This window comes from Myotis davidii, unplaced genomic scaffold, assembly GCF_000327345.1.
Source record: "Myotis davidii unplaced genomic scaffold, ASM32734v1 scaffold32, whole genome shotgun sequence".
Lineage (NCBI taxonomy): Eukaryota > Metazoa > Chordata > Mammalia > Chiroptera > Vespertilionidae > Myotis > Myotis davidii.
This window is the reverse complement of record NW_006286587.1, coordinates 5,612,936-5,635,097: the sequence shown is the minus strand read 5'-3', so window position 1 is coordinate 5,635,097 and position 22,162 is coordinate 5,612,936. Positions and strand designations below refer to the sequence as shown.

Genomic DNA, 22,162 nt, shown 5'->3' with positions numbered 1-22,162 from the left:
AAGAGTAATTTTTCATAGAATAACTAAAATGCTTTTTGAGTAACTTAGGAGTACTCTCACTTTTGGTGTATTTAACAGACAGGCTCTACTCAAAGACTCTGTCAATCACGAGCTAGCCAACAAACTCACTGAAGAAAGAAAAGAAAAAAAATTAGTTTAAAATTCCTAAGAAAACAAGAGGGTACGTGGTAAACTGAAATGCAGTAAACAACATCTAATTTTAACTTTTAATATGATTTTTTCCTGGCCCAAAGAAGTAGACACATTTCAGTAATTTTGCTTGTTTATTTACCACTCATAACAACTCTCCTAGTTAAATGTTCCAAACCTTTTAAGGAATGAAAAAGAAAATCCACAGGGGAATATAATTTCATGTTTGTTCTCCAATCCACGCTGAATTTCGCTTGGTTTGGTCATTTGACAGTGAGAGAATGGTTTCGATGGAGGGAAAGTAATTTGACTCTAGCTCAAAAGGGATAAAAGAAATGTGGACAGAAATTAGAATCTTTGAAGTCTCTTCTAAGAAGGATAATTTTGGAAAATGGGCAAAAAGTCAAGTATTAAACGTCCACACTTCAGACACAACTCAATCTTCCTTCCTGTTCTTCTACTCTCTAGAGAATCTATCTTCTTTTTTAACTAGTCAAAGCACTCATTAACCAAGTGCTGAATTTTCACTATAGTTTGTTTTTCTTCTACAAAGAATTTATGATTCTTTTAAACTAAGTAATGATCTATAAATAAATGTATTACTGACAATTTAAAAACAAAGCAGATGTTTATACTGGGGTGTACCCTGGCCATTTAAATTGAGAAATATTCATTCATCAGCCAGTGTTTACTGAGCACCTGGGCAGCACTAGACACTGGATTAGGGTGGATGGTCCAACTTTGAAGCCACAGACCGGCCCTGCCCATGTGGAGCTGGCATTCTCTCTTCTCTTTTCAGGAGGAAGAGAAATTCTTAGATCAAAAGGGCATTATCTTAATCATTCTCTGAGATATTTTCATACTTAATGAATTTTTTTATTACTATAGCTAAACAAAATTTATAGCTTATTTGAATCTAAATGTTTCAAAGATCCTCAAATTTTCTTATTCTCGCTGTGCAAACAAATAAAGTGAAAAAGACTCCTAGTCAATGTCAATAAATTGGCTCAATGCATGTATAACATTTAAAATTATTTTTCACATTTAAATTTTGCCGAGGTAAATGTCAGCTTTTTTCGTTTTCTGGGAAATATAAATGGATCAATGTAACATACCCCATTGAATGATATTTTTTAAAAAATATATTTTATTGATTTTTTTACAGAAAGGAAGGGAGAGAGATAGAGAGTTAGAAACATCAATGAGAGAGAAACATCGACCAGCTGCCTCCTGCACACCTCCTGCTGGGGATGTGCCTGCAACCAAGGTACATGCCCTTGACCGGAATCGAACCTGGGACCTTTCAGTCTGCAGGCCGACACTCTATCCACTGAGCCAAACCGGTTAGGGCTGAATGATATTTTTGGTATTCTTTTATGAGGCTATCACCTGGAATATCTTCAAATGTTTTTTAAAAATCAAGAAATTTAATAAAAAGACTTCTGGTTGTTTCATCTCATTTTATCATCCTAGATGATGCTTGGGTTTTGCCATATCAATTCTCTGAATTTCCTCATCAGTAAAATATAACATCTAAATCAGCACTAAAATTCCTTTAATAAGTTGTAAAATTATATTATCCTATGGCTATAAGTTTTCTTTAGAATTCAATAAAGGTTTAAGATATCCTGAAATGATAAAAAATAAGTATTTATGGCCATGAGATATTTATTTTATTGATAAAGGCAACTTTTATGATGAAAGTACTTACACTGAAAATAATTCTTACATAGTTTTAAATAAAAATTTAGAATAGAGCAAAGTATTATCCCTTTATAAATCTAAATACTAATGAAGGTACTTGCAAGAGTTATTGAAAAGTTGGTGTTTTGTCACCAACAGTGCAATTATGGATTTATTTTTTTAAATATTTTTGATCTTTTGAGAGAGAGGACGGAAGAGGGAGTGAGAAACATTGGTGTGAGAACAAGATATCAATAGGCTGCCTTCTGCATGCCCCGCCCACGTTCCCCGCCCCCCACCCGGTATCCAGCCTGCAACCCAGGCATAAACCCTGACCAGAAATAGAACTGGCAACCTCTCTGTGCATGGGACAATGCCCAAACAACTGAGCCACACTAGCCAGGGTGCAATTATAGATTTCCTGATTAAAATAGAAGAAAATGAGAAAGTGTTTGCATCTGATCAAGCCCCATGAGATTGTTATATCTCGTTAAATCAATTGAAGAAAACCCAAACCACTAAAATTTTAGGATAAGCCTTCAGAATTCTAAAAGATGCCAAGGCCATTTAATTGAGAATGAGTAAAATAGTAATTATTACCCACCAGTCAGATGGGAAAGTGACAATAGTATTCCAACTGGAGCTTTTCAAATAATTATGACAGGAGACATGGCTAAAAGATACATGATTTATCCTGTGGCTTATAACTAAAATAGCAATAAATCAAGGGTTTAATATTTCAACAGTCCATTTGGAAGCTAGACCCAGAAGAGCTGCCCATGAAGATAAATGCCACAGCATGCCAGCTATTTTTTCCTTAATGCAAAATATATCATTTCAGCACCCTCCACTTGCCAGATGGGATGCAGTGAGGGCTGTAGTTCCAGAGGGCACAAACTAAATTATCTGACTTGTGGATTCTATTTTGGAATTTTCCTTTCAGCAGAATCTCTTCTGTTCCCTAAGCTTCTGTAAGTCGATACAAGTCAAAACTATTATTTCCTCAGCCTTTGGGGATGGTTCTGTTTACTGACCTTTTCACCTTTAATCTCACCTAAATAGTCAACAATTAGCACATAAAAATATATTGGCTTATATTGTGCACACATACAAGAGAAAAACCCAAGTTGAAATGTTTATTGCTTTAAGCTGAAATCCCTAATTATTATTTTGAAAGGTCAGAGATCTGGATCATTTCTGGGTTCAATGATTTAAGTAAAACTAGCATGACAGTCAGAGGGAAACTTTACAGACATTGTTGTATAGACTTTTTTTATTTTACAAATGAGAATGCAGACACTTAAGTGTAAAGCTACATAACTAAAAATGGAAGTTATGTCTACTCACTCTAACTCGTGTGTGAAGTGTCCTTTGGTAAGGAATGCTGCCCATGTTCAAGGCCCTGTGTTTAGTTTCCATGGATGGTTTTATTGAATCTCATTTCCAAATGATGAGGGCTATGTGTAGATGAATATATATTTTTTAAAGGTCCTGATTCTCCACTGCTCTCTGTATCTATGTTCTTTGCAATATAACTTGCAGGTCCCTCAAATGAGAGATTTGCCTATCTCTTGGATGTGGGCAAGTCCTACGACTTGTTTTGGTCAAAGAAGGAAGAGAAACAAGACCTCTTTAGAGACCTCGTTCTCTTACACTCGTTCTCAGCTGGATGCCTTCCTGTGGGGTGATCAGAGATGTGGATCAGTCATCTGTGCTGACCCAGCTGGTGGTCAGCCAACCTCCAGAAGTAGAGCCCCTAAGTGACTGGCAGCTGAGCCAAAGACACATAAGTGAGCTCAGCCAACACCAGTAGAACCATCCATTGAGTTAAACTTCAATTGCTGCACAGAATCAAGAGCTTCAGGGGTGGGGAACCTTTTTTTCTGCCCAGGGCCATTTGGATATTTATAACATTATTCCTGGGCCATACAAACATTTATCAACTTAAAAATTAGCCTGCTATATTTGGTCAAACATTTAATTAACTCACCCCTAATGCCTTGACAGGGCCAGCACAAATGATTTGGAGGACCTTATATGGCCCTTGAGCTGGATGTTCCACACTCCTGAAAATGGTTACTGTTTTAAGCCCCATAAATTTTAAGGTGTTTCTTATGCAACAATAGTGACTGATAAAGATGGGTATAGAGTAGGTTTCAGTCCACAAATTGTACTCCTAACCACTGTAAGCCCCTTGGCAGGAGCACATTTAGGACATTCGGTCCACACAGAATCCCTTCATCAGAATGAGGACCAGAGTAGGTGTGGGAAACTGTTTATTGCCTTCACTATCTGATAAGCTTAGACATCCCCTAAACCCCCCAAAGGCTGGGTGCCTTTGAAGCCCTAGCAAAGCTCGGAGCTAGGCGCCACCTCTGTTTGTCCAGACAGTGGTAGCTGAAACTACTCCCCCATTTATTATTATGTAAATCCTTGCTGATGGGCTAGTCTGCCTGTTGCCAGGGGTCACCTGCCTAAGAGCTATGCTATGGGTGCATCCCAGAATCAATAAAAGCTTGCTGAGGCCTGAGCACAGGGAGGAAGTCCTTTGGGACTTGCCGCCTGGTCCCCCAATATTGCAAAATTATCTCGTGTCTTTTTCTCTCATTTGTTGTGCGGCTCCTCTTTCAGATACCGAACCCTACTCCACGCGGGTCGTGGAAGGAAACACTCAACACCAGGCATTCAATAATTTTAAATGGGTGAGTGAATTATATAAGCATACTTTATACTTTCTAACTAGCCCTATTTCCTAAAATAATAAATGAAAAGATACAGTATGAACTCTGTGGGTGAAAAAAACAGAAGACAATCCAACAGAAAAATGGGCAATGGATGTGAATAGGCAGTTTGTGGGAGAAAGGAATACAAATGGCTAATAAACACACATAAATATGCTTATTTTTTCTCATAATTAAAACAATATGATTTAAAATTAATACAATTTATAACCATGTAGTTATCATTTTTAACTATACATGTAATACTTGTATATTGTATACTAATAAAGGGGTAATATGCTAATTAGACCGGATAGACCAGATGTCTTCCAGACATCTTCCGGATGTCCTTCCGGACAAAGCCACAGTGGCGGGGGTTGAGGCAGAGGCGGTTAGGGGTGACCAGGCAGGCAGGCAGTGAGCGGTTAGGAGCCAGCGGTCCTGGATTGCGAGAGGGATGTCCCAGATTGGAGAGGGTGCAGACTGGGCTGAGGGAACCCCGCACCTCACCCCTGGGCATGAATTTCATGCACCAGGCCTCTAGTATAATATAAGTAATATATAAATATTAAATATAACATAATGTAATACATAATTTTTAACATCATATATGAAATATATGTATATATGTAATATATGTATATATAAATATATATGTATTTTATGTAAATATACACAGCGAGAACTATATATATGCTATATATAAATGAACTATGTACATTTGTATGTACAGGGGTGGACAAAAGTAGGTTTGCAGTAGATTATATGAAAAAGAATACAGCAGTTAATAAATAATACAAGTATAAACTGTGTTTTGCATACTGACAACTGTAAACCTACTTTTGCCCATCCTTATATGTATGTATATGTGTGTGTGAATATATATATACATATATACATATATATATGCTTATATTTGCTCATAATTAAAGGAATGCAATTGAAGATTAATATAATTTCTAACTATATAAATACCATTTCTAATTATATATACAGTAAGAAATATGTGTATGCGTATGTGTGTAAATATATACTATAGATGTGTATATATCTACATATATATATAGCTATATACATATATGTATACATATATATGTGTAAATACACAGACATGAAAAGAAAAACAGCAACTCCATTAGGGTTACCCAATGATGATCAGGAAAACTGAAACATAAGAACACATTTTGACAATTATTTCATTCCCTATTTCATTAATAAAGTCTTTTATTTATTTGTCATTTCCTCCTTGGCAGAGAATGTAAAGTTTTGGGGAAAATTATATCGTATTTCCCAAGACAAATGACCTTATGTTCAAGTCAGACTATTGGAGAAAGACAGAAAACACTAGCACAACTAGTGTAGCAATACTTCCTGACACTGCAATTCCTCCTGGTTCATAGACTTCAGCCGGGCAGCCACAGAAGGGAAATAATTCAAGATTGGCTCCCAGACAGGCAGCAACAGCAAATGGTGCAGATAGAAATCATTAAAAGGAAGAGGATGAGCCCGCTCAGGCTGTAGCAGGATGTCAGAAAATGCAATACAGGCCTAGCTGGTTTGGCTCAGTGGATAGAGCCAAAGGGTCCCAGGTTTGATTCCGGCCAAGGGCACATGCCCGGGTTGCGGGCTCCACGCCCAGTGGGGGGCATGCAGGAGGCAGCCGATGTATTGCGGGGGATGTGGGGAACTTGCACTTAAAACAATGTTTTCTGTACATTACCTCATTATTCCTTCTTATAGTTTAATGAAGTGAGGATTATTTTTATCTTCAATGGACAAATGAGGAAGTATAGCTACCCAGTGGGGGAGCATTGGCCAGAAATGATGAGGTTTGAGACAAGACCTGCACTCATCACCAATCCCATCCTGATGGGTCATCTATTCACAGCTGATCAACATTCACCCAGAGCTTTCACTACTCCGAGCTTTCACTGTGAAACACCGGGACTGGCCAGAAACTGGGGAACTCAGGTGGATGGTCACTAGTGTGGGTTTGGAGCCACAAATGATTGCTGCTGGGACAGGCAGGAGGATGCATGAGAAGATCATGGGCCATTCATGTTGATGTGAAGGAAGGAAGGAAGACATGAATGGGATTAGGACATGTGGGAGACTTAAAAATACAACAGAGGAGAAAAGGTGGGATGCAAAGCAAAACTAAACAAGCCTCTGCACAGAATAGAGAGTGATGACTGAGAGAAAGCGAGGAAATATTTCCTTAAAGCTACCAAGAAGGAAGAAATGAGAAAACAAAATGTCAGGCCAGGCACTGCTGAGACGGAGGAGTGGCCCATGGACATTACCACAAAGCCTCTCACTATGCTGAGGGTGTCAAGCCTTGAATTCTGATGCTGTGGCTGAATGAGAGTGATGGAGAAATCATCAGGGAGATCCCCTCAGAATTTCCTCCACTTAGCAAAGTCACTTTAAAATTAAAATCTAACCCTGATTGAATGGGCAAAACTCAGGGCCAACCTTTGGCAGTTGATGAAAACAGATAAAGAAGTTACAGCCAATTCCTCAAGTGTGTAGCTCTTCCTTGTAACAGGGATCCCTAATTGGGGTCCACAGATCCTCATAATTTCTGTGGAAAGATTTTAGGAAGCACAGGAACTTAAATAAGGTTGAGAAACTTATGTCTTCATTTTCACTCACCTCCACCTGAAAATAACCATTTTCTTTTATTGTGAATTTAGGCCAGAAATCACAGAAGCGATTTCCATAGGATCTGCGACTTGGGCACCAATAGATACTCATCCAGCTTGATGATCAGCTGTCAGTAGTCAGCAGTTCTATTTCCCATTTCAACTAAAAGAAATTTTAGGCTCATTCTAGTCTTGTTGAGCAAAGGTAAGGGTAGATAGCTCTAAAACTGCGCTTCTTCAACTTGAATGTGTAACAGGTCACCTGAACGCCTTTTAAAATGCAAATTGTGATTTAGCAGGTGGGGCCAGGTGAGTAGGGGACTTCACTTGAAGTAACCAGACTGCAGAGCTATCTGGATATAGAACTTTAAAGATGAAGATCCTTATGTGGGCATGCATAAAAAATCTTTTGAAGGTATATTGTATGTCACTTGGTGTGCATTGTACACCTCCCTGATAATATGAAAAATTACTTAAAATAGTCCTCTGGTGTTTATCAGTGTATACAGTTAGAAAAACTGTTCTCACAAGTGTATTTTCATATCAATTTGTTGAGACCTCTATTATTTCATTTATTCACCTGGTAATATAACTGTTTGTAATACATGTTCTCTCAGTGTGTGGTGACCATGTCTTCATCTTTATCTCTAGTGTCTACCAGAGCATTTTGTAAACGTTTACTTTTTTATGAATATTTAGCAGGTAGCTTACCGATGCCATGCTTTCTTTCTAGATCCTTGAACTGTGGGTGCTGGCATTTGAAAAGCCTTAACAAAGATACATGTGTATTTAATTCCCAAAGCAATTTTGGAAGATAAAATATCTTGTTTTAATTTTTCTCATCACCCAAATACTCCTTTTTACCTGGGGCCGACTGACTTTTTAATTACACTTCCATTTGTCTAATTTAGCCTAAAAGCCTAGTCATAATTCAGAACCACAACCAAAGATAGAATTGACAGTTCTGCATGAATTTCACTAAAAAGATTTTCCAGCAGAAATGGAGTTCTGATACACACATCAGCTAGAAGGCATGACGTGCATATTGCGGATGCTCCCCAATAGCTCTCAAATAAACTTTGGTTCTAAATCCATGGTCTTTGGGCTGAGCCCTCTTAACAAAGGCCCATATGTGTGTGTCCAAAGCCCCACAGTGTTTGGGGCTTTATCTGAGCTCCAAATCCACAATTTAAAAACCATTGAACTGTACACTTTAAGTGAGTGAATTGCATGGTATGTGAAATAAATCTGTTAAATAAAAAAGAGAGCCCTGGCCAGTGGGCTCAGTTGGTTGGGTGTCATCCATGCATTGAAAGGTTGCCCAGGTTGCAGCTCAATCCCCTGAATGGGGCATGCAGGAGGCAGCCAATCAATGCTTTGCTCTTACATCAATATTTCTCTCTCTCCCTCTCTGTTCCTCTCTCTCTAAAAATAAAATATAAATTATCATTTTAAAAGAAGAGAAAAAGAGAGAGTGGCAGGGTATCCAATCATCCTAATGAAGGAATTGGCCGTGTACTCACAAGTTGATACATAGATTTGAGGTCATTATCATAACGTTGGCTTGGCATCTGAATTGGTGGAGGCACCTGCACTATGGTTTAAAGCAGGAGTTCTAGTCTAGAGTCAGCAGATCAAGGTTCAAATCCCAACTGCACCACTTTCTAGTTGTGAAACCTTGGGAAGGTCACTACATTTCTCGGTAAGATTTTTAATCTGCTAAATGGGCTTACAACAGTACCAAAACCCAGTGGTTACAATGAGGATTAAATTGGGCAGTTCCTATAAATGGCTTAGCACAGTGCATAGCCCCATGGTGAGTGCCCAATACACAGTAATTATGTTATTACTATTTTCTGGAGTACTAGGGATGCTGCACTAGAGAAAGCCAGATGGTAGTGTTTGCAGTGTGTCCCAAAGCCATTATCTCCCATTAAACTTCACTTTGACTTTCTCGGGTTCTGTCCTGGGCAATCCCTTCCCTACATCAAACTCAACTGCTGCACCACGGTTCAGGTCTTAGCTTAACGGTTCATAAACAAGGGGGCCCATCAAAATCATGCGGAACTCATAAAAGACAAATCCTGTGTCTCCAAGTGTGGTCCCTAGACCAGGAGCATCAGCATCAGAGGCCCTTTGAGAGTTCCGATCTGTGGAATTGGGAACTCAGGCTGGGACCCAGCGATCTGCTCTAATAAGCCCTCTAGGTCCGTGGTTGGCAAACCGTGGCTCGCGAGCCACATGCGGCTCATTGGCCCCTTCAGTGTGGCTCTTCCACAAAATACCACGTGCAGGCGCATGTACAGTGTGATTGAAACTTCGTGGCCCATGCGCAGAAGTCGGTATTTTGTGGCAGAGCCACACTCGAGGGACCAAAGAGCACCATGTGGCTCACGAGCCGCAGTTTGCTGAGCCACAGTTTGCCGACCACTGCTCTAGGTAATTCTGACGCAGGCTGAAGTTGACAATAATTGACCAAGTGGAATCTGATTTTGACTAGCTCCTCCTGCGATTTAGACCGACTCACTGGCATATTGCCATTGGGAATCAGTAATCGAACAACAGAATTGCACTTTATCCTGGCTACACCACCCATGGATGGCCAACCTGCCAAGAGAAACTGCCTCAGAACTCTCTTACATGGATCCACCTTCAACAAGGAAATGGACAGGTCATACAAACACCTCTCAGAACCCATTTCCTCTGGGGACACTAATTTCTATAAAGCTAACTCGTTTGTTTTGTTTGGGGCACAAGCTTGTTTCAAGGCTAGTTGATTGATCGATTCATTTCATTTACCTATCACCAAATATTTTCCATGTCCCTACTATGTGTCAAGGCATCAACATTTTGGAAGATAAAACTGATCATTAACAGAGACGATGGCATTTTATTTCATTGGGAGCCTGAGCAATTGGGTAGACAACACTCCATGCTTACCATTGAGTAGGCTGTATAATTGTTTTTAGTTCTTGAGAAGCCCAGAGATACAATGAAAGTGAACATTTATTAGCAGCGTGGTCTTAATCTTTTTAAAGTGTTTTCCAGTTCTTTGTGAGATTGCAAAACTCTCAAAAAATATTATAACCCCCAAATAAGTCAGTGAAAATAAAAGCAATAAAACAAAGCCTCATTCGGGAGCAGAGAGGAGCTTGGTAAAGATGTTGGAAGAAGGGAATTATAAAATATTAGTATGGTGAACACTAGACATGTCTAGTTCTAAGAAATGATGATTTTCAGCTTTAAAAAACCCAGGTTCTGGGTTTTTATTGTTTGTAAGTTAATCATGTGTTAAGTCATATGTCATAATATGGATCTGAAAAACATATCTTACCTCTCTCGATAACCTGGAAAAACATATCTTACCTCTCTCTATAACCTGGAAAAACATATCTTACCTCTCTCTATAACCTGGCATCAAAATAATATTATTGGGGAAGGAAGCAGCAGGAAGGCACAGCCACATCTGCCGCAGTCTAACTTGAATTTATTCAAAGTTTTCATCAAAAGTCTTCTATAGAAAATAGGGTTCCAGCCATACAAACATAAACCATGTTTCTTGGGCTTACCAGTTTAATGTGTTCTCGCTTCTGGTATTTTTCACTATAATACTGTTCTTGCCGAAGATTAAGCAGTTGCTGTTGTTGCTTGTCCTTCAAGTCTATTAACTTCTGGGTCATTTCGGCATCCAGGGCAGCCAGATCTTGCTCAATGGTTGATGAGCCGTGGTCAGGGCTGCTGGGTTCCGATCTGCGGAGACACAGAACTTAACTCACAAAACATGCAGGTCACAGTACGGTGGAGGGTAGTGATTCACCAGGTTTCCTCCTAGAGAGAGCACTGTGTTTGGAAATCAATATTTCGATAATCCACCTCAAGTACAGGCTGAAGTGCCGAGGACAAGACATTTGTGACCCCTCAATATGTGCCAGGCACTTTCTACACTAAAAAAGGCTTTCACAACAATGCAATGAGGAGCATGACTATCTCCAGTTAACATCTGAGGAAGCCAAGGTTCACTGACATACTGTGCCTAAGGATACTGCGAGGGGAGGGTACTGCAATGCTGCTCATCTGAGGACAGACACCTGGGGGAAAGCAAGGTCTTAAGTACAGCAAAGAACCCCGGTTGGTTGCTCAGTGGTTGCAGCCGTGGGCAAACTATGGCCGTTTGAAATGAATAAAACTAAAAAAAAAAAAAAAAAAGACCGTACCCTTTTATGTAATGATGTTTACTTTGAATTTATATTAGTTCACACAAACACTCCATCCATGCTTTTGTTCCGGCCCTCCGGTCCAGTTTAAGAACCCATTGTGGCCCTCGAGTCAAAAAGTTTGCCCACCCCTGGGTTAGAGCATTGGCCCTTAGACCAAAGGGTCATGGGTTTGATTCCAGGTCAAGAGCATGTACCTCATTTGCAGGTTTGATCTCTGGTCCCAGTTGGGGAGGCAACCAATCAGTATCTCTCTATCATATCAATGTTGTTGTTTTTTTTCTCTCTCTCTTTTCCCCTCCTTTCTCCATTCTACTCTCTCTAAAAATCAATAGAAATAATATCCTCAGGTGAGGCTTATAAAAGAACAAACAATTACAGCACAGAGTCATGCATGCCAGTGTCTGGACAGAAACTATCCTTATATGATCTGCTCGACATATTATGGGGACAGCTCAGTTGAGATGATGGATATATGAATAAAAAACAAATCTAAAGGATATTACATCCATTCATTGCTGAGTTATTTTCAGAAGTTTAAGGTGTATGAAGGAGGCTGGGAGGTGGCAGACATGATCAGGCCTTAGTGGCTTTGCCTTTTAAAAGGAGGCTCTCCTGATGTGTCCTCTGATGCTAGATGCTTAGGGACTTCCGTCTGTGTGTTGAGGGGAAGTATTAGAAAATAACCAAGGGAACAAGGTTTCTGCATCTTTTGTAAAGCAGAGTTGAAAATATCCCCCGTTGCCTAATGTTGCCTGTTTAAGATCCATGAGATGAATTCTTCTATAATTTAATACCAGGGACATGTTTGTCTCTCTTGGAAAAGCAAGCAAGTTTTCTTTAATCAGATGAGGAGAATTGTCTAACCCATATTTCCTTTTCTCAGAAGATGAGAGCTATATTCAATGTTTAAGGACTGAAATTGCATTAAATGGTCGGTGCTATCCAGTAGAAATACAACATGAGCCACAGTTAATTTTTTTCTACATATGTGATCTAAAAATTTTAGTAGCTACCTTAAAGAGTAAAAAGAAATGAGTGAAATTAATTTTAATAACATATTTTATATAACCTAATACATCCCCAATATTAGCACTTCAACATGCAATTAAAAGAAAATCAATGTGGTAGGTTCATATAAAAATGAGTTATTTCATATTCTTTTCTTTTTAAATAAAGTCTTTGAAATCTGGTATTCATATTATACTTACAGCACATTTCAAATTCTATGAGCCACTTTCCAAAGGCTCAATAGCCACTTGTGGCTAATGACTCCCGTGTTGGACAGCAGGCCTAAAAAACTGGTAACCACTCAGTCTGTGTGTATGTATGTGTGTATGTTGTTTTTCTTTCTCTGCTTTTTGTAAGATTTTTACACACGTCTTCTGTAAATAACTTCAACGCTCTATTGGAAGTTTGCAGAATAAGACATAAGTAAATAAATATGTGAATAAATAAATGACTATGTACATATCACTAAAATAGGAATTTAGGAGAAGTTTTAGGCCAAGCTTTACTGGAACTGTGTATGTAACTGCAGGTAAATGTTAATGCCATTAGCTTTCAGCTTCTTCCTTGAAGAAGTGACAAAAGTTCACCAGATGGCTTGTGAGGCAGCTCCAGTTCTTAGAAGTAAAGGTTTTGCTGCTTTTTAAAACTCTAGTACTGGGTTTTGATTGTGCTTTTAAGTTAATCACATGGTAAACCTTGTTTTCACAATATGGATCTGAAAAAGGCACCTTGCCTCTCTCTATAACCTCGCATCAAGATAAGATTACTCAATAAAGAAGTGGAAGGGAGGATGTAGTACAGCCCTCCAACTCTCACTGACAGGTAGCTTACATGCTCACATGGTTCCCACATGACCACATCAGTTACTGTGCGTGAGAATTATGTAGGTCATGTTAACTGCTGTGTCCTCCAGGCATACAGTTGGTGCTCAATAAACATTGGTTGAATAAATGTGTGAGAGATGCCTCTCCATGTCAAGTCTGGGTGCATGGAGCCGTGGGGACCCCTGGATCCAAACACTAGGGTTACCTGTGCAGGGCTTTGTGGGTTAACGATGGGGCAGCAAAGAACATGTGAAACTTCTTTCTGTATGACAAATTATCTCTTCAACTAGGGTCTAGGTACATGGAAAAATTTCATACCCACTAGGTTGGCTGCTGTATTATGGGAAATCAGCCAGTTGATATTGGGCTCATAGGCTAGGACTCATGGATAGGACTCCCTGCATATCTATTCTCAGAATTTAGTCACATCAAGAAATTCAGTCCACAAGCAAAACTAAGCTGAGGTGACAGAAGAGATACATAATGGAAAGAATGGGGTGGCTTTCCATCTTGCAGTGGTAGAGGTGTAAAATACAGAACAAGACAGGAAAAAATCCACGTAAATGTCTCTGCCTCATGCCATCAAACAAATCATACTCATCCGACTTACTTTTTCTTACTATCCTTTTTGGCTGTCTTTTCCAAAGCCGCTCTCCTTCTTAGGTAGTCATTCTGAATTTCATTATACTTTGTAGTGTGCTCCTTGATAAGGTCCGTGGTTTTCTTGTGGTGTCTCTTAACCAGCTCTTTCATTTCTTTGTAGTGCTTCTTTTGAAGTTTTACAAACGACTTCTGTTGCTTTAGCTCTTCAATAGTCTGCGCTTCCACTTCTGCAACGAAAGAGCAGAAAAGCTAAAAGACATGGAAGGACTGAAAAGGCAGACGTAGAGAGGAGTAGCAACTTGTGTGTCTGATCCTAGCCAACCCGAGCTTAAGAGCAGAGCTTTTATGTTGAGCTTAAGTGGGCTTCAGGGTGGCTCCGTCACTTGCTAACTTTGTGACAAGGTTACCAAATTTCTCAAAGACTCAATTTATTCACTTGTAACTTTTTTTAAAAGTTTGGGCTGCCTAGAAACAGAGCCCAAGAGGAGCAAACCGGTGCATGTGATTCCCTGAGGGAGGCTCTCAGGAGGAGGGGAGTGAGGGCAGCAGATGGGGAAGGGGAAGCAGTTAAAGGTGATGTGGGCTTAGATGGAGGCTGGCTCCTGCCTGACCCAGCTGGGCGCTCTGGAGTGTGAATTGTACCATGGAGTTGGCCTCACCTTGAGGCAAGGGGGTCAGCATTTTGCATATTTGGGATAGTCCATGGGGGGAGGCAGAGCCTACTAGAGAGGAAGCTTCCTTTTGGCTGAGAGCAATTTTCAAGAGCAGGGAAAGCTCTGAGCTGTTGTCAGCCATCGCTCACTGCACCTTGAGGATGGGTCCGCCGGTGGGTAAAGGGGATCTGTGCGGGACACCAATAGCATCCACCTTAAGGATCACAAGGCTTCCCTACTTTTCAGGATTATTGTGCTGGTGAAATAGAAGAATTGCTGCCAAGCGTTTAGCACAGTTTCTGGCAGTGTGCCTGTAGACGCTTCACTAATGATTGTTCAGGTTCTTCAGCACCCTCTGTCAGGGGCACTATTCACAGGATAGATGTGGTAGGCCTGTACATTTATCAGTGTTCTAGTATAAAGCAATAAAGTGAAGGAAAGCCCATTAATGTGATTTTCCCAGTGGCACCATTACATGGCTACATATTTTATCCACTGCTGGGAATTCATTAAATGTGAAAGAACTTGACCTTAAGACATTCTGAATTTTATTGACATATCTGGTCAATTCTAGAAAATGCATTTAAAAATATGTTAACATTTCTGAAATTAAGATGGATCTTATAGTCAATGGAGTATAACAGTGTGCCAGCAATTTTTATCTCAGCCATCCATGAATAGTGGGTGCCTTAACATGTGAACTATGACTTAATCTAGGTCCAAATAGATGGCAATTCATTGCAGTTAGTCATAGTTCACATGTTTCCATGCTTTCTTTGATTTGAACTTTCTGCTTCTGAGAGGGGGAAAAAATGTTATCATAAATATTTAGAACTGCCAAAAGATTCAGAAACAGCATACCTATGCCATGAATAACAAAAGACCTGAGTAGAAGATGAGATAGCTAGTGAATTAATGTTAAAATCAGAATACAAATTGGTGTTCTTAAATGCTGAGGTCTTTAAGCAATTGAAATATGCTTCCCTTTCTTATAATGTGTCTAGTCTCCTGACATTAGATTCCTTTGGATAAAGAGGTTAGTGCGAAAATCAGGTACATTTATTTAATGGTTTCCCTCAGGCCCAAATAGACTCATTAGGATTGCGTAGTAACTTATTATATTAATAATTTATAATCCCAAGGAATTGCTGCATTTTTGATGACAGATTCAATCCCATTTCTTTAAGCACAGTGTGTAGCACATCAGCTATGGCAAGTAGCAACAGGGTTCAAGATGTTCCAACCTGTGTTTAAAAAAATTCCAGAGAAAATACTTAAAAAAAGTCTGAGTATGAAAGGTTATAATTCGAATATGCTCTTAAGCATACAGATAATGTTCATTTATATAAAGAGTCAAATATCACGCATCAACAAGCCATCCAGAGATAATCACTGTTAGTTTATTGTATAGACCCTTGGCCTTTCTTCTATGCATTTATTTTTAAATAACACTGGAATCATGTGTTATTGTTATTGTCTCTTGTTGTATGTGTCAACTTGTTACCCAGGGAACTAAATCTTTAAAACATGTTTTTAAAAATACATTGTTGCCTGACTAGCGTGGCTCAGTGGTTCAGCATCAACCTATGAACCAGGAGGTCTCGGTTCCATTCCCAGTCAGGGCACATGCCCTGGTTGTGGGCTCCATCCCCGCTAGGGGTGTGAAGGAGGAGGTAGCTGATCAATGATTCTCTCTCATTATTGATGTTCCTATCTCTCCCTCCCTCTCCTTTCCTCTCTGAAGTAAATAAACATATATATTTAAAAAAAATTCTTGAAGTAATTTTTTCTATGACTATTTTATGTATTATTTCGGTGAAACATAAATACATGCCTAACAATATATAAATCGTAAAGATAAAGGCCTATACACTTTCACAAAGTGAGCATACTTCAACAACCATTACTCAGAACGGCGTAAGAATATCATCAGATGCCAGAGGCCCTCTTTTTGGTTCCTGCTCCCCATCAGATATAATCCAATCCATGTGAGTTAGTTTTGCTTGTTTTTGAACTTTATGTAGATGGAATCATAAAAAATGTGCTCATTCGTGTCTGGCCTCTTTTCTTCAACACAGTCCTTGTGAATTTTATGCATGTTGTGTGTGACTGTGGTTTATTTATTCCGAGAGTTTAGTCTGTGATTGTAACACGAAGTGTGGATCCACCCGACTGTTTACAGACATTGGGCTATATGCAGTTTGGGGCTCTTCCCAGTAGTGCTGTTTTTGGTGAGCATTTCTGTGTAGATTAGGCCGAGTATCAAACATTTTTCAGATTTTATTAAGTATGGCTAACTGTATTAAAGAAAGCTTGTGCCAATTCCAGTCCCACTAGTTTATGAAATTAACCAAATATAAAATATTTCCCAACTGAATCACAGTCCTCCAACACTGTGTATTCTGTGGTCACCAATGGATCGTATTCTGTATTTCTAAACGATGGTTTACTGTTGTTACTTTGGGAGGATATGCCTTCCTATTAGCTGGGCCACATTTCCAGGATGAAACAATTTTAGATTCTAAAATGGATATTTTGTGAAATTATATTATTTTTATATCAATAGGATCCTATCGCTCAAGGATGGTCACTTTTCTGTGATCACATCATGTAGTGTGGCCTCAACTAGGGCTGTGTATCTGTAAATATTTTTAGAGAAGAAATATGAATAATGCTAATCTTCAGAGATGGAGGGAAGCCTTCTTTCCTCTAAACCAGTGGTTCTCAATCTGTGGGTCATGACCCCTTTGGCGGTTGAACGACCCTTTCACAGGGGTCGCCTAAGACCATCCTGCATATCAGATATTTACATTACAATTCATAACAGTAGCAACATTACAGTTATGAAGTAGCAACAAAAATAATTTTATGGTTGGGTCACAACATGAGGAACTGTATTTAAAGGGCCAGAAGGTTGAGAACCACTGCTCTAAATACTTATACTCTATAATATTTAGCTGCCTAATTCCTCCGGGGAAAGGGTGGTATTTACCTGTTAAAACACTATGAATAAGATCTTCTGTTTTGGCAGGTGCCTTTACAGAACCTGAAATAAAAAGATAAAAGAAATAGGCATTTTTAACTTTTTACATTTTATTCTTCTTGTAAAACAACGATTGGCCCTTGAGTCTAAATCTCTTTGTGGAGAAATTACAAATTTGGGGAGAAAATTATTCCAAAAACTTCTAAGAAATGTTCTCCTTTTGTTACTTTGAGGCAAACATAATTAAATGTGAATCTGTATGTTCCATTTATAGAGAAAAAAGTATATCCCTCCACTTGAAATAAAAACCAGCAACAAATTCAATTTAGGCAATGCTACTGCCACCTTTTGGCAAAATCAAGAATGACAAGTGGTCTTTTAAAAATCAAATGCTGACAAGTTGGCACTAATCACTAACTTGTTGCAGACAAGTTCTATTGGATGCCAAGATCACTGGGTAAATGTTTAAGGAGAAACAGGATAGCTGCATCATCTAAAAGTATCTCCCCCAGTATAGCTGTTAACTATGAAGGAGAAAACCATAACTTTCAGTGGAGAAAGCTGGTAGTCATCACTTTAACCAAGTGCTCCAACACCACCAGTGAGGAGACACATCACTACCAGATTCCCCTGACATACTGCACTGAGAAGGGCGTGACATCACATCTGTGATGTCCTTGCCAAACATGCAGTACTTCAACCTAATCATGAGAAAACATCAGGCTGGTCCAAATGGAGGGCTATTCTGCAAAATACCTGACCAGAACTCTTCAATAGTGCCAAGGTCATGAAAGACAAGACAGACTGAGGGTCCGTCATAGGTTAAAAGAAAATAAGGAGTCATGACCATTAAACACAGTGTGGGATCCTGAGTTGGAACCTGGGATGGTCATATGAAGACATTAGTGGGAAGCGGGTGAAGTTCAAACAAGGCCCGTCGTTCAGGTCAGGGTGCTGAGCCAAGGTTGATTTCCTGGCCTGAGAGTCACACTATGATTCTGACAGATGTTAACATCAGAGAAGTGCAAACCATTTTTGTAATGCTGTCTGTTCCGTTTTAAAAAATTATTCTGTATGTCAAATTTTTTCAAAACATGAAATCCCCCCCCAAAAAAGAAGTCTAAATGCTCTTCTACTATCAAAAGCAAAGCACAACTGGGGAGTAGGGGGGGCCAGAGGAAGGTCAAGGGAGAAAAGTAAAAAAAAGAAGACATATGTAATACTTTTTGTAATACTTTAAGCAATAAAACAAAATTTTAAAAAAGCAAAGCACAAGGCTATTATCACTCGCATATTTAAATGGCTTATTTATATTCCAGAGGCACTCAAAAGTTTGTATTTGCCATATAAAAATCTTCATTTGAAAATATCACTTCTTGTTCCTGACCAAGTCGCCTCACTGTTACCGATCTCAACAACCTTCTTGAAAGCATAGGCCCCAGTCATATCTCATACACATTTGTTCTTTTCAAAACCTCATTCTCCCCCATGAGAAATACTCCTCCCCTCCCAAATAAAGAGTCTGGGCACATTGGTGGCATGCACTGGCATGAGGAGACATGAGGCCACACTTTCATGGAAGAAAATCCCTCTCCCTTTATTCAGCTTATTGACCAATTCAACAACAAGTTATTAAGTACATGCTATTCCCAGGCTCTTTGCAAAGGAAACATCAAACTGAAGCCTAACCTGGGAACCCTACCATCTCCTGGGGAAATAGGACATGTGTACCACTGTAGTTGCCTAAAGCAGTCTCAGACAACACGTCAAAGTTAGTTGCATAGAAATCAAAGGATTTTCCTGAGAAGTGAGACATGAGTGCAGCTTTGGTAAGAGCACAGAAGTTGAAAGCAAGTATTTTAGCATCATAGGGGACTGTGCCAGTCTGGACATCACCCTTCCCTGGCTATATGACCTTCGAGAAGCACCTTGTCACCCCAGAACTGCAGTTTAGTCACCCGGACAATGGGACAATCATAGAATCTACACTCCTAGGCAGAGTCTAAGAGTTCAATGAGATAATCCACATGAAGGGTTTAGCAGAGTGCTGGGCACCTGAGGAGTGCTCAAGGTTATTGAAAAGTAAGTTGGAGCCTTGACTTAGTGAGGAAGAGCTACGAATGAGCTTCTAAAGCATAGCTGCTTACAAGTTTGTAAAACAACCACTTTTAACTTTACGCATTTTATTCTTCCTGTAAAACAACCTTTGGCCCTTGAGTCTAAATCTTTTGAGACTGCCAGCAGACATAATCCACCACGAAATAAAGACACCAGAATCCTGGGTGATATTTTGTTGTGGCTTCGTAAGTCATCATCAGCAGAGCCAGATGAGCACTTAGGTGTCTTTCTTGGTATTCACTCATTCATTCATTCACTCATTACTTCATTTGTTCACTCATTTATTCATTCATTCACTCATTCATTCATTCCTTTATCACACATTTCTGGATCCTTCTAAGTCCATGTGCCCTTGCTCACATGATACTGTAGATAACTGCATCATGCTACCTCCTTTGTGGCACGAACAAACTAGAGGCTCTCTGTCAAGTTTTACAGCTTTCTTTTCTGAGGTTTTACCTGGAGCAGGTTGGCTGTGGAGGGCCTGGGAGGGAGGTTTGGGCGCCAGGGATGTAGTGTGATTTACTCCATTTTCTGCTGGAGTCGTCCCGGCTTCACTCGGAGCTTCTGACGGTGTTTCCCCAGGATCAGGCTAAAATGGTAAACATCCTTTCATTTCCCATATTTCTTACTGTTTTGTTATTACCTTCTTAAACTATTTGATTGCATTGTATTTGAGCTGAAATTAAAAAACGAAATTCCTTGTCTCACTTCAAGGAATCAGTGGAAGTCAGTTCTTGTGACTTTATTTTGCCCTAGCCTTTTTTCCAGATATTCTTTCTGATGAGTTGAGTAAAATAAGCACGGAATCCTTTCACATAAGACTGGAAATTATGACAGAAACCAAAGAACTAGAAATGTCAACTTTATCAATTTAATGGAGAGACTCTTAGGATCCAAGTAAACAAATTTCAAGGAAAGAAAGTTCGGAAGCTAATATTTCAGTTGCACTGAATTTGGCTTAGACAAGTAGAGAAAAATGTGCAAAATTAACAAAGCAGAAGTGGGCTCCTGCCCTCTAGTGGCCAACCGAAAGTATTACAACATTTTTTTCTTCACAAGTAGACTTTTTTAAACCAAAATTTTATTTTAAAGTAATATTTATATTATTCCTATTTAAAAATTGAACAGAAGTGACTTTAAAATATCTTGTAAGTGTAATAATAAAAGGATAACTGGAAAGGCCATTTTCACAAGTTTTACAGAGGAAGAGATGCTATTTGATATGCTAATTGAATAAGTCTACATCCTGCCCTTTGAAAAAAAATTTTTTTAAATATATTTTATTGGTTTTTTACAGAGACGAAGGGAGAGGGATAGAGAGTTAGAAATATCGATGAGAGAGAAACATCAATCAGCTGCCTCCTACACACCCCCCACTGGGGATGTGCCCGCAACCAAGGCACATGCCCTTGACTGGAATCGAACCTGGGACCTTTCAGTCCGCAGGCCGACGCTCTATCCACTGAGCCAAACCAGCCAGGGCATGCCCTTTGAAAATTGAATGTGATAACCAAGCAATAAAAAAATAAGCACACAATACAATAAAAGATTATATATTGTAGAAGTGTATACCTAGAACCTGCATAATTTGTTAGCCAATTTTACCCCAATAAATTCAATAAAATCAAAACAAAACTTTACAGCACTATAGAACACTAAAATGCACGGAACTTAATTGAGTGGTTAGTATGGTAAGTAAAGGGTCTTGCAAATACCAAATGTGTGACTGAGTTGTTGGAGATGCTGGGTCATGCTGTCCTTGCCAAAGTCATCTAAAAACTGTAGTCCCTCCATATAGTGGTTAGGATAACAGCATCTCTATTTGGACATCAGATGGGTAAGGGGCAAGGCCACCAGTTTTTCTGGGTTTCATCATGCAGAAATCTAGTCTATTGGAATAAGTGTGAGAAGTGGGTATGGCTTTGTCTTTCCTTCAAGAAAGAGCTTCTTCAAAGACATATATAATTTGTACCTTCAATTTCTATTAGCTGAATAAAATAAGATAATGTATCTGCCCCAGATTTCTTAGAGATTTGGTTCATTTCTTAAAACTATATCCTGATACATTCATCCTGAAGTGTTTAGGGATGAAATATGCCAGTATTTGCAACCTTCTTTGAAATGCATCAATATAAAATGAAATAGCCCTAGCCAGTTTGGCGCAGTGGATAGAGTGTGGGCCTGAGGACTGAAGGGTCTCGGGTTTGATTTTGGTCAAAGGCAATACCTGGGTTGAAGACTCAATCCCCGCCCCGGGTCAGGGTGCATGTGGGAGGCAACCAATCGGTATATCTCTTTCACATGGATGTTTCTCGCTCTCTATCTCTCCCCCTCCGTTCCACTCTCTCTAAAAATCAATGGAAAAAAAAGAACGGTAACATTCTTTGGTAATTTTGCCTGGGTCGCTCCTTAAATGTTACACGGAGAGCTTGCTTCTGTTTTTCAGCCCGAGATTGGCACAGGTGTTTTCCAGTCACTGTGGGGTCCCATAGCAGGCTCACTTAAACTTGCAGTGAAATCAGGTTTCATCGGTTCTCGGAGGCACAGATTCTGGG

At 39.4% G+C, this 22,162-nt stretch overlaps 1 protein-coding gene across 2 annotated transcripts in view; it reads right to left on the bottom strand.

The window, feature by feature from the left end:
- The window catches only part of PLCB1 (phospholipase C beta 1), a 631,360-nt gene that overhangs the window by 74,353 nt on the left and 534,845 nt on the right, over window positions 1-22,162 (bottom strand). Inside the window, exons 23-26 of one of the 2 annotated variants that reach the window (XM_015560268.1) lie at window positions 20,064-20,196; window positions 17,496-17,549; window positions 13,858-14,077; window positions 10,768-10,948 (exon numbers count right to left, since the gene is read on the bottom strand). In XM_015560268.1, coding sequence (XP_015415754.1) covers window positions 10,768-10,948; window positions 13,858-14,077; window positions 17,496-17,549; window positions 20,064-20,196 — 588 coding nt within the window. Of the gene's footprint in view, window positions 1-10,767; window positions 10,949-13,857; window positions 14,078-17,495; window positions 17,550-20,063; window positions 20,199-22,162 lie in introns of both variants that reach the window. The other variant, XM_006758081.2, reaches the window with a different exon arrangement.